We start from the raw sequence: 17,933 nt of genomic DNA, 5'->3' as shown, positions 1-17,933 counted from the left end.
GGCTGTGGGCAAGAGGAAGAAGGCGCCAGGCGCCGTTTCCTCCGGTTCCGGGGGCAGGGCCTCCAGAACCCAGTTTCTCATGAGAATACCGCTATGTGGAAATGGATGAAAATTCACTCGGTCGCCTCGGAGGCCTGCTGGTGGCCTGGCTTTGTGCGGAGCTCGGAGCCGCGGGCCGGAGTCTGAAGCCATCCCATTGAACAGGCTGGAGGCACTTTACAAAACCGGCCTTGGGATCACAAGCCAGCATGCGTTCTCCACGTTCCGAGGCTTTCTGCTGCCTGCGGGGAGACACGCCTCGTCTGGGAGCCTGCAGGCAAGCCCACTTCCCCAGCCCGCCGCCTGGGGACAGGGCTCTCTGCAGCCAGCCTGCCGCACGTGACCAGGGTTAATGAGGGGCTTCCTCGGATGGGCTCTGGGAGGCCCGTGGGAGGCGGGCATGCGGCCAGGAGAATCCCCGAGAACGCGGAGGGCCAAGGGGCAGGCCCGCAGCGCGGGATGGAAACCGCTCTGGGCTCCGGGAAACGAGCCTGCGCTGCCCCGGCCCTCCCCGGAGCAGACGCACTGCCTGATCGCTCACTCCCTCTCCTTCCTCAGGAGGAGGAAACGTGAAAAACCTTTACTGTCACATAAAAGCCAACCTAAGATATGAGAAACGCCTTTTAAAATGCCTCCCTCTGCAGAGGGATCTCCATAGCAACTTCAGAAGCGCGTACACGACCGGAGAGGAGTCCAGGCTGGCGAAGGGCGCCGGCACGGGAGCGAGCTCTGGGAATCAGCAGGTGGGAATGTTCTAGAACCCGTTGTGCTGCTGTGGGCCTGTGCAGGTCGCACCCTCTGTGCCACCGCGGGTGCCAACGCCTTCCTCGGGTCCGCCAAGCCGCATCCAGGGGCCCCGCATCGCCCCCTGCCCGGCCTGCCGTCCCCCCGGAGCAGCCCTGCGTCCCGTTTCTGTCCAGTCTGTGCTCAAGTGGCTCCTGTGTCGAGGTCTCTGCCCCCCACCCTGTACTGGGTGCTGGGAAAGGACAGGGACCCTCCCCGCTGGATTCCAAAGGAAACTGCTTGGTCACAGTAGCAGAAGTGCTTCCCTGAACCTCAGGAACCATGCTTGCTTACACACGTTTCACCGGTCTGGAGGTCACACTCCCGAGAGTCTCATGCGGGAGCTTTACTGGGCGGCTCTCAGCTCAGCCCCCAGGGGTCCCGGCGGGGGTTGGCGGAGGGAATGGTGGAGTGCCAAGCGGCCAGAGGGGGCCTGGGGCGACCCTTCGGGGGCCCCAGAGCCAGGAAGGCCCTGCTGGGACCGTCCTACAGGAGGTGAGGGGCCGGGGACTGGGCCTTCACACTCACAAGGGACCGGGCCTGGATGCCCGTGGCCCCGGACTCCGTGCTTGACCCGGCCGAGGCTGCACCCTTCAGCCAGGGTGGTTCCAGGGAGGGGCCCGGCCATCACCAGCCCCTGCAGGAAGGCCCGTGGTCCAGAGTGAGCATGCGGGGCGCGGGGGGGCACGGCGGCCGTGTGTGAATTTACCACGGAGGCAGCACCAAAGACAGCCATTAAGGGCCCAGACAGCAGAGGCCTGGGTCCAAGCGCCAGCCCTAGCGGCCGTGAGACTCGCTGGCTGGGGAGCCCCCGGAGAGGCCAGGCCACAGGCACCCTGTGAGTTCCAGCGTCCGCCGGGGGTGGGAGAGAAACAGGCTCCAGGTTGACCTGACTCCGCGCTTCCTGACCCTGCGGCCTGGGGCCTCTGCTTGTGTCTCCACAGCTCTAAGGAGGGGACAGTCACGGCGCCTCTACGTCTGCCCCACGGACGGCAACAGAGGGGACCCTCAGAAGGCCGCCACCCAGGACTGGCGGGACAATGACACCCACCGAGGCTGTGACGTCCTCGGGGTCCGCCGGGACGGAAGCCGTTTGGTCGAAGGGCCTTTCCACAGGACACAGGGGACTGGCACGAGGACGGGGATTTGCTCGTTGACTCTCGGGCTCTGCTGGGACTGGGGGCAGCGGCGCGATGGGCTGCGCGGAGCGGTAACCCGGCGTCCGCTCAGAGGCCTTGGCGGGCCGGTCAACGCCAAATGAAAGGCTGCGGAGCGCTTTGCAAACTACACCCTTGGAAGCGTTCTTGTTTTGGGGTAAAAAATGGTCCGCACCTTGTGGCGGGTTCAGTCAACAATGACACATACTCGCAGACACTTTGCGCTCAGCGCCTTGGCGTCGACGCCAAGTGGGCGCAAGTGAGCCGCGGGAGATTCCAAACACCCTGAGGGATGTGCAGATTCGATCATGGTTGTCGAAAGACTCAGCTCCTGTCAACCAGAAAGCAGAACAGCGAGGCGGGGCCCTGCCTGTGGAAGGACCAGCTGGTTCCGTCCACAAAGAGCCGCAGAGTTCCTGACGGTCACGACAAGCCCCCCGGCACCACGGCTGATTTCCACACTCACCGCCGCGCAGCGGCCAGGCCCACACGCTCCCTCGCTTCTTTCCAACAGAGCCTGGAAGGTGGGGGCCACGACCCCAGCTTGCAGGGACAGAGCCGGGATCCAGAGAGGAACAGTGACCGGCACAATACTGCTCAGCCCGGAGTACATCAAGGGATTTCAGGCTGGAATCCAAGCACCAGGTTTCACCCGGGAAAGGCTCATGAAGTCCTCCCAACACACCCCCCCACAAGAGCAGATGCTGTGGGCTCGGCTGCCACAGGCGGGGTTCCGAGGAGGAGGCCAGCACGAGTCTCCGGGCCTTTGCACACAAGAAGTGTGTCCCCACCCTGCACCGGCTCGCAGGGACCACCCTGTTCTGCTTCGGGGTCCTTGTGGCTGCAAAGGGACCCCTCTTGATCTGACTGTGTCTGCTGGACATTTACCTGCAAACGGAACATCTCCAAACAGGGGGGATCCGGCCCGACACACACACACGTGAGTTCTCGGCTAACTCTCCTCAACCCTCTCTCTCTTCCTTTGTCTCTGCTGGGACGCTGGTGCTGGAAGACTGGCCGCACGGCCTCCAGCAGACCGAGGGGCGCTGCCGGGTCCGTGCAAACCGCCCAGGGTCTTGCCCGGCCTCCCCACGTGATCAAAGTAACTCCTGTCAAGCGAACGTCTCCTCCTCCCTTCTGAGCGATCCTCATTTCAAAACAAGGCCCCTGAGCTCCAGATGGGTTCAGGGACTTGCCCGAGGCCTCACAGCAACTTAGGAAGAGAATCCAGGTTTCTAACAGATGTGCTCAGACTCCACATGGGAAATCAGATTAGAATGAATACCCAGGGCTGGCTGGAGAGGGCAGGAGTCACCAAGGGCAGCGTGGCGGGGGGGGGGGCAGGGGAGGGAGGGGCCTCGTCTGGGCCCCGAGGCTCAGGGAGGGCAGTTCAAGGGCCCGCTCTCCGCGGGGGCGTGGGTCTCCACAGACCACGTCCTCCACTTGCCCGGCACCAGCTCCTGAAGTGGTGTTTCCCAGACTGTGCTCTAGCCGCATTGAGCTTCTCAAAATTTTAGTTCCTCGCGATCACCAGATGACCTTGCTAGCAAATTCTACTCAGTAGCTCTGCGATGACGCCTGAGCTCTACGTCCCGACAAGTTCCCAATGATACCGATGCCGCTGCTGTGTGGACCCCACGCTGGGGACCCACCCCTCAATAGCGCCCAGTGAAAAGGGTTTTGGGGTGAATACTGGTGAGACTACCTGGACTAAACAAACTAAACCAGATTCCTTACTGCAGGCCTTGCCGAAGGCTTGAAGATGCTGGTGAGGCGAGGGATGATGCAGAATTAGCAAGTTCGTGGTGAGAAAGAGCGAGCGACGACACAGAGCGCGAGTGCCCCGCGGTTTGCAGAGGCCTGGACTGCGCCCGGCTCCCCGCTCACCTGGACGCCCCCCCCCCCCTCCCCTGGCGCGGGGGCACCTGCTGGTCCTCCGGCCTGCGCGCGTGCGTGTGCACCCCAGCCCGCAGGAGCGCGCGACCCCGCCCCCAGCCCCCAGGAGCGGCGCCCCCGCCCCCCAGCCCCCGGGAGCGCGCGCCTACCTTTCGCAGACGCGCACGGTCCAGGCGGCGATGATCCAGAGCGAGATGCTGAAGACCAGCAGCACGGTGCCGGGGCAGATGGTCATGAGCGTCTTCATGACGAAGCGCGTGTTGAAGTTGATCTTGTTGAGCGCGCCGATGCTGCGGGACGAGGCGTCGGTGAAGAGCTTGCTGTGCAGCAGCATGACCCGCGCGATCAGGTAGAGGCGCAGGAACATGGGGATGGACAGGATGATGTCCACGTCGGCCTCCGCCCGCGACGGCGCGTAGGAGAAGGCCAGGCGGGCCGTCCAGAAGAACTTGTACTCGCCGGGGATGGGGTGGATGGCGCACACCAGCATCTCCAGGCTGATGTGCAGGATCCGCTCGTAGGTCATGGCGATGCGCCAGTCGTCCGCGCCGTTGTCGATCACGAAGAGCTGGCGGGAGCACAGGGCCATTAGAGGGGCAGCGGCTTGTCTGGGGGCGCTCTGGGGGGCCCGCCTGTGCGCTGGGGCCTGCTGGCCTCTCCAGACCGCTTCCCCCGCCCGTGCCCTGAAACAGCTCTTCCAGAAAGTGCCGAAGAGCTGCGGGTCTCGCTCAAACTGGCCCCTGCCCGGCCCTGGAGGGGGTGTGGAGATGAACGAGTCATGCTTCCTACCCAGCAAACCCCCGAGGGGCTTCGGAGAAGGGGCCCCAGCCGCCACGGTCCCCCGTGAGGCCTGGAGTCCCCCTGGAGCCACACTGCCTGGGGAAGGATCCCGCAACGAGCGCTTGTGACTGGGTATGTCAGTGAACCTCGCTGTGCCTGGGCCGCCCTGCCACGGGCCGGCCCTGTGACGCGGCCCTGGGGCCGTGTGCATGGGGGTCAGCAGCCCGCCCGGAGTCCCGGAAGCCCTCACCCTGACTGCCGGAGCCCCACCGGCGGACGCGCTCAGGGCCGACAGACGGCCCTCGCGCTCCTGGCAGCTGAGGCCCCTGCGGCCATGCCATGAGGGTGAGCCCGTGCTGTGTGGCCGCCACTGCCCGATGACGGGGCCCGCACGGGGCAGGCCCAGGCCTCACGGAGGTCCACCCGAGAGTCCAGGCTAACCAGAGCAGCGCTGAGCTATTCCACAAGGGGAACTAGAAGGCACTGTGGGACCAGCGGGGCTCAGCGGAGCTCATGAGGAAGGTGTGACCCGTAGCGGGAGAGGTACTCAGCCCAGCACCCCGCCAGCACAGCGCTCCCGCCTTGCCCAGTGCCGCTGAGCCGGGGGTTGGGGGAGGCCTGGCAGACATAGCTTTCCACCATCTGCAGACCCAGAAAAGCCCTCAATGGCTGCTCAGTGGGTCCCCTCTGCTCCTAACTGCCACCAACGGGCCAAGCCATGGCAATGTGACTGCTGGCCACACTGTTCAAACAGGAAATGAAAACCATCCATCCTATAATAAAGAACTGCATCGGGTTACTATAGTAACCGGGTTCCCCGTAGGCAGGAACCTCTGTGACTCCCCGATGGGGAGCGAGACTGCAGCCCTCCGTGTTCTGAGAGAGCACATCACGGCTCTGCCCAGCTTGCCAGGAAGGGGCTGGTCTGGGGGCACGGACACCCCTGCCTCTCGCACGTGCTCTGCCGGGTTCGGTTTCCTGGTGCAGGAGGAGGGGTGCGGGGCCGTGGGGCACAGCGGGCGAGCCACAGGAGGGCTACACGTCTGGTTCTTAGCTGCGCGACCTTCAGCGGGCTGCACGCCGCTCCGAGCCCGTTTATCTCGCCGCCACGGAGCTCTTCCTTTCAAGCCTGCCAACCTTGTGGGACAAGCATTGGGGCCAGCAGTGCAGACGACATGAGGAAATGTGCTTCACCAGCCACGCTCAAAATGGACCGGGGACACTCATCAACACGGGGTGGGGGGTGTTGGGGTGGGCTGGGGGATGGAGCTGGCCACGGACAGCCTCTGCCAGCTGGGGCACCAGGCCAGGGCGCTGGGGTCTGCAGGTAGCCAGGAGACTGCACTGCTGTCCCACACGAGGACCCCCTTATGACCTCTGGAGTCCCGGGGCAGACCCCGCCTCTCGACCTGGTGGTCCCCTACACACTGTGTTCTCACTCAGCTTCCTGCCAGTCCCTGACACACGGCACAGCTGAGGGTGCACTTGCTTCTTGTCTGGCTCTCCCTGGGATGCTAGAACCACTGGGAGAGTTTGGGGAAACACTCGGATCGGATCTCTGAGTGGGAGGCACCAGCCCTGGGATTTTTGTTGGAGCTCCCCAATGGACTGAAGGGTCTCCCAGACTGGGAGTCACCAGCACAGGCCTCCGGAGGGACAGGGGCCGCGTCCTCTTGTTCCCTGGGGCACCGCCAGTCCCCAGCCCCGTTCTGCACTTGGAGCAGGTGTTGGGTGGACGCGTGTTTAGTGTCTGGGGGACAGCGGCTTACTGGGGGAGCCCACGGGGTGAGCGCCCCTCTCTTGGGCTCAGTCTCCTCCTCTGAGGAGGGAGGCACCGGCCAGACGGTCCCCAAGATGCCGTCTCCTCTGAAGACCGTCTGGCTCGGCGCCTCTGTCCTGTGTGTCCGGGGGCTCGTGAGCTCTCCGGCGACAGGACCTACTCCTGGCACACATTCTCCTCCTGCACTGTGGGCAGGCGCAGGATTTCAGTAACTAAGCGGTATATAGCAGGCCGACTACGTTATGTGAACAAGAGGACAGATGGCCTGGGCCCCTTGTCGACCCCCCAGGATGGAAATTCCTGTGGAAAACTCATTCCTAAGCCTGTGACCAAGCAAGCACCTAAGGGTTCACCTTAGCCACGGGCTGGGCACCTCCTTTCCCTTCCTAAAGCCTTAGGAAGTTCTGGAGCTACTCCGGAACAGGGCTCTTGAGAGCGCTGGCCCAGTGGGGTGAGAGGAAGGGGGAAGCAGGTCCAGCAAAGGACCGTCCTCCCCTGAGGTGTGGTCCCAGCCACACAGCCAGGGTTCCGCAGCACCCCGTTTGAGAATGGTGGAAGCACGCCGAGGGGAAGTGGGGGCCTGGCCTGGGACAGGGGCGCCAGGGAGCCCTGGAGAGCTCAGCACTGGGCAGTCACGGAGAAGCCACCCTCCGAGGCCCACGCTGACCAGTGGGTTTCCTCCTACCGTGGTTCTTCAAACACTGGTTTCCCGGGCTGGGGGCTGCCCCACGGTCCCTGTTGCTGGGACTTTCTTCCTCCTAAGCCTCCAGGAGTGATCTCAGCCCACTGGGTCTGGCCGGCCGGAGGGAGCAGGGCGCAGGGCAGGCCCGCAGGCCCGGGCCTCTCCTGCCGCGGATAGCGCCCTTGCCTCAGGCTTTCCGGCCTGTGAGGGTCACCCCCAGAGCTGTGGGACGGGGATTTAACATGATAGAAAGGTATCATGTGTCCCTTCGCAAAGCTTGGACTAGAGATAAGGGAGAACCAAGTCAGCTCGACTCCATTCTAGAGAACAGTTGGCAAGAGCCGACGGCCGGCGCTCCTGGACTTGCAGCGGGGTCCCTGACCAGCCCCACCTGGCGGCTCAGCCTGGCCGACCCTGACCGAGCTCAGAACCCCAGTGCCGGCCGCGGCCTGCAGCCTCACCCACGAAGCACACTCTACACTGGAGCGCGGGCTGCCTCCCGCCCTGGGAACGCCGCTGGGGAAGGGACGAGCCCTCGGCTGTGCGGAGACAGAGTGCCCACCCACGTGCCCACACCTGGCCCCAGCGGCTGCCACGCACTGTGACCGAGGGCCATTCACATGTCCCCGGCTGGGGAAAAGACCCATCTCCAAAGTTCAGAGTATGCTCGCCACTGAACACCCGTCCAACCGTGGCATCGTGAAGCCCTGTGAGTCAGGCCGTCCTGAGTCGGGGACCCAGGAGGTGAGCTAAGGAAGGGGCTGTCCCGTGCTCTCCCCACCAAGGAGGCAGTGGTGTGGGCACGGGTGTCCGTGAGCTGGACTGCGGCGGTCCCTCCACGATGCAGATCGCTACATCTACAGTTTTATGTGTCGATTATTCCTCGATAGAAAAGAACCGACCAGGTGAGGACACAGTGGGGACATGGTGGGGACACGGTAGGGACTTAAACACAAGTCCGACCCTTGTCCAGGAACCAGCTGGTGACCTCACGTAGCTCTGGCATGAGAGGCAGGGCAAGGGCGCGCCCAGGAAGCTTCTGGGGCAAGGCAGGGCTGGGATCCCGCTCGCACGCACGTGTGCAGGCGGCCCCCGGCCCGCTGGCCCGCTCCTTCACACAGCGCTTGCCTCTCCTCCCTCGGCCCCTGCGATCGGAACCGGCCACGTGCCTGGCTTTGGCGTATAGCGGGGGTCAGGAAGGGTCCGTGCCGTGGAGCCTGCTTTGGACGCCTTGTTTTCCCGTCACCCCCGCCTGCCACCCACACCAGCCGCGTGACCCCGGGGAGACCAGGCCAGACCACCGACCCTCAGATCATGACGGATTGAGGGTCGTCTCAAGACACCATCTGGGGACGCCTTCTTATGCCGCAAAAGGAACACACCACACTGGCTCGTGCACTTAGGGAGCAGGCGTGTGGGAAGAGTGCCCCCCTTCCCTCCAGCGTGTCACGGCGCTGGCCCCTCCTGCCCCTGCGTGCTCCCCAGTCTGGGCAGGACGGTCTGGCTGCCATCACGGAGCTACGGTCTGGGGACGGGACCGTGACAAGGGCACGCCAGCTCCCCCCACCCCTGCCCCGTCCTGGGGACACGCCATCTCACAGGCCTGCGCCTGACCCCACGCCGCGTCGCCCCTTCGCCTGAAAGTGCTCCTCCCCCGTGAGCAAGTCAGCCGCAGACAGAGTCCAGTACAAAGGCAAGACAGAATTTCCGGTGTGCACGGGGGAAACCTGCAGCGCGTTCGGGAACGCCGAGTCTTGCCGGCAAATCTGGGGGTTAGCTGAGGAGTGGCAAGGAGCAAAGGGGTCCGCGTAGCGCTCTCCTGTTGAACGGCCCGTCCGAGGCACGGAAAAGCTCCGACTTCCGTTATTTACGAATTCTCCAGAAACCCTCAGGTTGGAGCTGAGGCTCACGGCAGAGAGCGGGTCCCTCGCCGGCGGCCCTGCCGTAGTCCAGCAGTGGGCGTGCTGCCCCGGTCCCCAGAACCAGCCCCCGCCCAGGGCCAGCTGGTCCCCTCAGGACAGGTGCGCGGCAGCTCGAGCCCGCGGGGGTCGCAGATCGGGCCGGGACAGGCAGGCGCGGCCGTCCCTGGAGCCTCCTCCCACCCCCCCCCCCCCACCCATCACCCTGACGGCAGAGCGCCTGCCCTTCCCACACGGGAAACCAGCCTTTTGGGGTTTTTCCTTTTAGTCAAAGTGAGTTTGGAGTTGATTCACTGGATTTGCCTGCTTCCCTGTGCTATTTTGAAAGCCCGAGGCCTTTCAGGCTCTTTATATAAGCAACACCTTTCATCGGAATGTTCTCGGCTGTTCGGGGAGATCCTGCTCAGACATTTTCTGACTAACCTGAAAAACTTTAATTCTCATGCAACTAGGAATTTTTTTAAATTAAAGGAGAGGACGTGGAAAGGCCTTTTGTGTTCTCTGCTGTTCTCTCTCTGCGGGAGAAAACCTCCAGGGAAGATTTTCATCATTTAAAAATATATATATATGCAGAAAAAAAGCAAAAAAATTAAATGTTTTCTTAAAATCCAGGAATTATTTATATATTATATTACATATATATACATTTTTTAATCCTGGAGCATATATTATACACATACACTATCACAATGGGAGTTTCCATGGAAACATCGCAAGTCCTGTAATATCTAATTAGGCTTCCCCAAGGACAAGCTCTGATCGCCAGGGTTGAAACGCACGTCCGGGTTTGCAGGGATGGTTAACACAAAATCCCCAGTCAGTGAAGGTGCCATGTTGCTGCCGAAGAAAGGGAGGAGGGGACAGCAGAGGTGTTCAAAACGGACCTCTGGACGAGGCCGGCACGTACGTGGGCTGCGGGGAAGTCTGATGACTCCCCCGCCATGGAGACCCTCAGCGGGTTGGGGTGCGCTCACCAGCTCTGCGTCTTTCCAAGAAACCCTCCCCGTCGGAAAGTGCTGTGCCCTGGGTCCCCTGGGAGCTCTCAGCCTGGCAGAGGCAGCCCACGGGCTCCCGCGGCACACACCAGAGCCACAGGGACTTCTGAGCCTGAGGTTGGTTTGGGACTGCGGGGACCAGGGTGACCATACACCTTTTCCTGTCCCCCACTGTCAGAGAATGAAAGTCAGTGGTGGCATTTGAGAAAGCATGTCTCACGCACATCACAAGAATTCCTTGATCCCTGGCCGTGACACCACTGGGGATGGCATTTTGTCACTGACCATCCACGTGTGGGCAAGTCCCTGTCCCTCTCTGGTCCTCAGACTCCCCATCGGAAGCGCGGAAGGGTGGGTCCGTGGGTGACCTTCTGTTTTCTCCTAGCTGTGGAGCCGTGTCTTCTAATGGGGCTTCTCACAGGCGCCCGGTATGGGGAACGGATAAACTCAGAGCTGCTCCACGAGGGTAGAGAGAGCGTGGAAGGCCAACCGTTCACCAGCCTCTCTGGCCTGCCGTGGTGGCCCCATTCACCTCTGACAGCCTTTCTGTTGGAGGTCCATGGTGGGCCCAGCTGGCCTCTGGCTGCAGGGAGGGATAAGGCATGGGGCTGGACATCAAGGTGCTTTGGGTCTAAGTCACGAGAAGCTGATGCTCGGGCATGACGCTGGCCCAGACCAGTTCATCGGTCGGCTCACTCATTCCTTCACTCATTCAGCATAGGCTGTCCCTCTTATGTGACCGCCTCCATGCCCGGCTCTAGGGATAGAGTGGGAACAAGTAGACACGGCCTCTTTCCTTAGGGAGTTTATGTTCCGGTGGAGACAAAACAGATAATAAACATGTAATAAACACTGCACTTCAGGGTGCCATGCCAGGTCCCAGGAGACTAAGATAGGGCAGAGGCGACGAGAGCGGCCCGGCTGCAGGCCGCCCAGGGCAGCTCCCTGAGGAGTACACCTGTGAAAGGTGAGCCTGCAAAGACATGCATCCCAGGCAGGGACAGTAGGTGCAAAGGCCCTGGGGCATGGCGGGGCTGAGAGAGTTTGAGAGAAGAAAGCAAGAAGGCCAATGTGGGAGATAAGCCAGGGCGGCATCAGATGGGGCCGGCTGTCTCTGGTGGGGAGGCCACCAGCCCGTGCCCGCCAGCCCGTGCCCGCCAGGCCCACCCCCGAACACAGACTGCCCATGAGTGGAATCTGTGAGTGTGGTAGTCAGCCCAGGTGGCCATAACAGAGCACCACACCAGGCCTGCTACATGGCCGAGCGGCTCTGTCATGGCCCCACAGGCCGGGGGTCTCAGATCACAGGGACAGCGCAGCCACACTCTGGCCAGTGCCCCTTCCCACACGCGGCCGAGGCCGCGCAGACACTGCTTCTCCCTGGCTCCTCTTCTGAGCCAGTCCCATCTGCTAAGCCACTCTTAAGACCTCAATTAACCTTAATGACCTCCCGCAGACCCTAACTCCAAACACAGTGGTATTGAGGGTTAGGGCTCCGGCATGGGGATCCGAGAGGACCCGGTGCAGCCCCTAGTGACGTTCCCGCGTGCTCACGTCACCCAGGAGCCCAACCACAGGCTGCGACCGCTGAGTCCACACAGGCCGTCATTCACAGCCTCGCCGTCTCCTGTAAGGAAGCAGCAGCGCGCCCATCGAGCGGGGGGAGACAGTAAAGGCCACGGAGGCTGAACCCGCCCCCCAGGGCCCCCCCGCCCCCCGTCAGCTGCCCACCTACCAGGCAGAGCCCTCTAGGTTAGGGACCAGCTGGTTTGGGTTCTACTTTGTTTCTTATAAAGAAAGTTCAAGGCCACTTCTTTCAGAAGAAACTTCCCGGAGCGCACTGTCAGTACACAAGAGGCCAGGATCTGCCGTACTCTGGGAGCCCCCCCACACCCCACACCTGCCCCGTGGTGACCGGCCGGCCAGACTGGTCTCCTGCTGGGGAGCTAGGACAGGGGCTTGCATGTCCACAACACACGCTCCGTCCCTTCCTTGACCGTGCTCAGCCCCTCCTGGGTGCAGATCGGATGGTGCGGAGGCCCCGGTGGGAAGAGACCATCTTTGATAGGAGCCCCCGGGCCCGCCAGCATGTTTGCTGATGCAGAGGATTCCTTTGAGGCACACCTGCAGGGGTTCGGAACAGACCTCCTCTGGGCTTACGTCACCTGCCCCGGAAGTGAACAGGAGAGCCAGGGTGGGGGGTCAGGAGGAGAGGGTCAGGGGTGGCTGAGGAGCACCGCGGGGGCCGGGTGGGAGGTCGGGGCCACTCAGGAGCAGCTGTCACTGCCCGGGGCAGGAAGGGTCAGGGGTTCTTGTGGTTGGTCATGCCTGTCCTGTGGGGAAGAACCCAGGAGGTGCCGGTGCCCATAGGGGTCCCCACGTGCAGGACGGGCTGCGGAATTCAGCGGGAGCAGGAGTCTGGTACCCAAGGAGCTGCCGAGAGAAAGACGGAAGTCCCCAAGAGTCCCCAGAGACGTTTGGAGAGACACCAGGAACGTCCTTGCGTGGGGTGGGAGTTCGCCCAACTCCTCGTGAAGCAAGAACGAGGCAGCCCGGCCCTGGGTCAGAGCGGCCGCGGCCTGGGCCTGTCCACCGTCACCGCTGCGAGAGCAGATGATGGGAAAGGCAGGCCAGGCTGAAGCTCTGCCCTTCTGGGAGAGCCTTTCGGGGGCTCCCCAGAGTGGTCAGGACCCAAGCCAACCTCCCAGGTGTACGTGGCAAAGGGGACCTTCCCCACGTGACCCCACGTGGCATCTCCTTCCAGCCAACCCTGGTCACTCATGATCACAGAACTCCCGTCCCTCTGAGCTCCGTATGAGCAGTGCCCCCCGTCACCATCCTCCCCGGGGAGCCCTCTCGCCCCTGAGGACGCAGATCAAAGTCTCTCCTTTCACAGGCAGAGTCCGATGCCCCCCCGGGACTCCTCCAGCCCTCTGTCCCAGGCCGCCACGGACGGGCTCAGAGAGCGGCCAGGAAGGCCCGGAGTGCTCACCCTAGCTCCGGGGTACGGGGGAGAGGAGCAGCGGGGGGCTGGCCGTCCCCATCCCCGTCCCACTGGACACCATGGGCTACAACCCCCCTGCACTTGGACACTCCCTCATTTGGCCCTGACAGGGCTCGGGGATGGGTGTCATCATTCCCATTATACAGATAGGGAAGCTGAGGCTGCGGGCGATGAAGTAACTCGTTCGAGCCGCACAGTTCACAAGTTGCAGATCTGGGCCCCACAGCGGGTGTGGACAACTCCAAGCCCTATGTCCCACGCCGGGCCCTGCGAGGGGTCTTGGGGGGTGGCCCCCGGGGTTTGCCATGCGGCCCAGGCAGCGGGTGCCTCTGGCAAGTCAGGGGGCGAGAAGGTTCCTGAGCACCGCGGTGTCTGGGGTGAGAAGCACCGTTTTCCGCACGGGCTTCTGATCGTTGCCGCGGGAACCTGTCGGCCGAGCGTGTGGAGAGGCGGTGCCCTCACCGGTCCTTCTCACCACAGGCACCGACCGTGTTTGCTAAAAACAAAGAAGCTTCTGGATCTTTCAGTGGCTGGGGGAGCTGAGGAACCAGGTCGGGACCAGGCGTTCGGGTGGTGGGAATTTCTGTCCGCCTACTGACCGACATGCCCGTCGGCTTGGGAACCACGGAGCCCGCCACTCAGGGGGCCGTCCTGCCGGGCGGAGGGGGCGGCTGGGCTTGACCCAAGTCCATCTCGGTCCTTGCCGGGGCCTCCCATGTACAGGCTGACGTGCCCAAGACCGCGCAGCCAGTAGGGGTGGAGGCAGGACTTGAGCCACAGTCCGTGCTCTCATCTATTAAAAGAGCTGGTCCCCACCGGAGCCGCCGCACCAGAGGCCTGGCCCTGCTGCCCGGGCTCCCACCAGGCTCCTGGAGGACAGGAGGCCTCGGGGCGGGGCGGGGCCACGGCGGGCGCCCAGGCTCCAGAAACGGGCCGTCCCAGGGACCGTGCAAATGGGGGCAGATTCTCTGAGAGTGGGACAGGTTAAGGTCTTAAGACGATTCACTGTGACTATTGAAAAAAAAAACAAAAACATTTTAATTGCTCACCATTTCTGTGATTGTACGAGGCAGAATCGTCTCTCGCAACGTATGCACAAGGTAAAGCTACCAGAGTATTTAAAAGAGAATTACTAATAACAACTGCTAATAATTAAAGGAAAGAAGAAGAAGAAAGCCAGCGTGGAAACAACGGAACACGCATCAGAGGGAAGCCGCTGGGTAAGCCACCGAGCGCCGTGTGGGACTCACAGCTGCTGGTTCTCAGAAAGGCCTGGACCTCGGGGTGTCGACTTCCAAAATACCCGCGATACAATATCACCTGAAGAGTGAAAACTGCTGTGTGGCGGGATTCCTCTTTTTTTAAAAACAGCAAACAGGGTGCGCCTGGGTGGCTCAGTGGGTTAAGCCGCTGCCTTCCACTCAGGTCATGATCCCAGGGTCCTGGGATCGAGCCCCACATCGGGCTCTCTGCTCAGCGAGGAGCCTGCTCCCCCCACCTCTCTGCCTGCCTCTCTGCCTACTTGTGATCTCTGTCTGTCAAATAAATAAATAAAATCTTAAAAAAAAAAAGCGAACAGTACCGCGCAGAAGCCAAAGCCGTGCCTGTCCATGCACAAAGACACACAGCAAAGCAGTGCACACCCTCGGGCTATCTGGTCCCCACGGGCACGCCGAGGATGCGGTTAAGACCAGGGCAGTGGCTGGCTACTCCCTGCAACAGCAAGAGCACACTCGTGTGAAAACGCACGCATGTTGCTTTTGTAATCCTGGAAACCCAATGAAGTATGTTTTCTGAAAAACTATCCCGGGAACGCCACCAGCTGAGCCCCACGGGGACGTTCCGTGGTCGTTGTTGGAGGGACACGGCTCTCCCGAGCCTTCCACAGAGAGCTTTGAGCCCAGGAGGCTAGGAACAAAGCCAGGCTCCCCTCAACAGGCCGCCCCCGGGCCAGTGTCATCACTGGCCATAGCCTAGGCCCCCCCCCCCCGAAAGGGATTCCACAAACACTCCCTCCAGGCTCCGCTTACGAACATTCACGCAGGCAGGGGAGGCCACGGTTGCTGCAGACCACCTGCCCGCCTGCCCAGCGTGGCCAGAGGCCTGGGCTCCTGGGGGAGGGGAGCACCATCTCACTCCGCCGTCCCTGCATTCAGGAGGGAGGGGCGGGGACAGGCCCAGGAGCCACAGTCACCAAGGTGGCTGCTGGGGGTGAAGCCTCACAGGGGACTTGGCCACCACGTGCAGGCATAGCGCCAGACCCCATGGGGTGTGGTGGGGACGAGGACATAAATCCCGCCCGGCTGGGAGCTTGGACATCTGCAGGCATTAAGCAAGGATGGGGCTGTGGACGCAGCCAGCCCGGCGGCGAGCGGAGGGCGGAAGGCAGCTACTGTTTGCTCGGCGTGGACCCCTGGGGCTCCTGCTCCCAGTCTCCCAAGTAGAAGGCCGCGCTCCAGAACTCCTCCAGGCCACAGAGCCGTGCCCTCCCACCTCGGAGGCTGTCCTTCAGATGTCCAGGACCCCGAATTCTCCACCTGAGCCTGCAGCCCCAGCTGCACGCCCCTTCCCCAGCTGTCCTCCGGTGGGCAGAGCACAGCTGCCTGTACAGGGGGCGGGGCTAGAAGCCCTGGGGCGGGGAAAGGGGGAAGGCTGGCGGGGCTCCTGCCTGAGGGCTGATGTGACCCCGGAGAGTCCTCAGGGCAATGCAAGAGCTGGGGATGGTAGGGACCCAGAGCTGGGGGCTTGGGTGCTGGCCCCAGGTCCTGGGGGCTTGGGTGCTGGCCCCGGGTCCTGAAGACAGGGGTCTGCCCATACCCTTTCTGTCTGCGGGTTGGGTAGAGACACTAGCCGAGGCGGTCTTTTCTAGACCATTCGCAGGTCAAGCCAACAGGACTCTGCCACACCCTCTCCTGTGGCCCTTCCTCCCTCCGCCCACCTCCGGGGCTGCCAGGCTTCCTGACTTGCTCTGAAGGGGGTTCTGCTGGGTGTTACCCAGGAAAAGGGGCCAGTGGGGTCCCTGTTTGGAAATGTCTCCTGGAGGTTCACTGGGCTTGATGGCATATTAAAGGTTCTGAGAAACCCTAAGGAAAAGGAACCCGCTGGCCTCAGGGAGGTTGTTTTCCACCGGACTCTTGCTCCTGTTTCAAGGCACACTTGGAAGTGTGGGGTGCAGGGGTGTCTCCTGAGACCAGGGACCCGCTCTTCCGTGGCCCCGGACAGCCGCACACCCACGCCTCCCTCAGCAGGGGCACCCTGGAGTGGGGACCAGGCTGCGGCAGCCTGGGGCGCCGGCTCCCGTCAGCAGCCACATCCCGGGGCTGTGGAGGAGATTCCGGATCAAGCAGCCCGCCGCCCTCACCAGGTGGCAGGCACAGGTCTCCTTCAGTCCCCGAAACACCCCGAAGTGGGGCCCTATGATTATCAAGTTTAAAGATGAGGAGGCAGAGGCAGGGTGAGTTAGTGACTCGCCCATGGTCACCCAAGGTCACGCAGCTGGGCAGGGAGGAGGCCAGCCCAGGCCCCGCCATCTGGCTCCAGAGTCCGTGTGCGCCAGCCTTCCGCGGCCGCCCTAACAGGTCTGCACAAAACCCGTGACGTGAAACCACACGAGCTCTGCTCTCGCGTTGTCGGAGGCCAGAAGTCTGACATCAGCCGCGCTGGCCCGAAGCCCAGTGCGTGGGCAGGGCTGGCTCCTGCCGGGCCCCGCGCCCTTTCCTGCCCCTCCCGCCGCTGGCTTCCCGGTGAGTTCCCACACCTCGCGCTTCCTCTCCGACGCGCTTCCATAAGGACACGTGTGGCCACGGTCAGGGCCACCCGGAAAATCCAGCATTACCCCCCGTGTCGAGATCTGAGCGGGACCTGCTCAGTCCCTTTTGCCGTGGAAGGTGAGACTCGCGACTCCAGGGACTGTGCCCGGGTACCTGGGGGCCTCATTCAGCTCGTTGCGGCTTCTAAATCCCTGCTCCGTGAGCGCGACTCTCGAAGCCACCCCGGGGGGCTGCGGCCATCCTACACCCAAGGATGGCTGAGCCTCTGAACAGCCAGCGAGCTGCCAAAGGTCCCCCGGGGGGTAAAGGGCGCGGCGAGGACAGACATGGAGGACTGGCACCCGTGCCCCTGCGCCCACCCCTGCGCCCCGCCCCTGCCCTCCCCTGCGCCCGCTGCTGGAGGGCTCCGGGTGTGCAGTGTCTCGGGGGGTGGAAGCAGGTGCCATTGTTACCTTCTAGACGAGCCCTCTGGCCCCAAGAAAGCGTGAGGCGGGCTCTGACCTGCCCTCCCGCAGGATGTGCCGCCGGCAGCGAGCCTCCCTGGGAGCTCGGAGGCACCGGGTGAGGGACGCCCCGTCTGGAAAGCAGAATCTCAGAGGGGTTTGCACCCCTGGGCTCCCTGTGCCCCGGTCTTAGTCACCATCACCGAAGGCGGAAACAGTCGCCCCAGTGCCATTACCCAGGGGTGACAGGAGCCGCAGAGTGCGGCAGAGGTTGCCGCGGGACCATCGCCTGAGGAGGAGGCACCTTCTAGCTTCGCTGCAACAGGCACGAGCGTCGAGGACGTCGCAGCGCCCGAAATAACCCATCACCGTCAGGAGGAGCCCGCGCGATGCAGGAGGCCCGTCGCGTCGCCAGCCCCGCAGAGACAGAGCGGGGGCGGCCGCAGGGCGGGGGCAGGAGGGACAGAGGGTCCAGGCCCGGCGGGACGGGGTTTCAGGCCCGTGTGGCGACGGGTTCTGGAGGCCGACGGCGGGAGCGTGTTGGGTGCCCTGACGTGAGCCCTTGAAGCGGGCAACACGGTGGATGTCCCGTCGCGTATTTTATTGCAACTTTAAAGAGAGTCCGGGCAAGTGGGGTCACGTCTGTCCCTTCCTGTGGCGGGTGCGACGGGGGCTCCCCCGCCGT

General features: G+C 63.0%; 1 protein-coding gene across 3 annotated transcripts in view; it reads right to left on the bottom strand.

Annotated features, from left to right (window-relative positions):
* KCNN3 (potassium calcium-activated channel subfamily N member 3) overlaps positions 1 to 17,933 on the bottom strand; it is a 114,962-nt gene that overhangs the window by 41,884 nt on the left and 55,145 nt on the right. For all 3 annotated transcript variants that reach the window (XM_082703575.1, XM_082703574.1, XM_082703573.1), the window contains exon 3: positions 4,025 to 4,443. In XM_082703575.1, coding sequence (XP_082559701.1) covers positions 4,025 to 4,443 — 419 coding nt within the window. The remainder of the gene's footprint in view (positions 1 to 4,024; positions 4,444 to 17,933) is intronic.

Source organism: Mustela nivalis (genome assembly GCF_964662115.1).
Source record: "Mustela nivalis genome assembly, chromosome: 16".
NCBI classification, from domain to species: domain Eukaryota; kingdom Metazoa; phylum Chordata; class Mammalia; order Carnivora; family Mustelidae; genus Mustela; species Mustela nivalis.
Note: the sequence above shows the minus strand (reverse complement) of the source record. Positions and strands in the feature narration are given on the sequence as shown.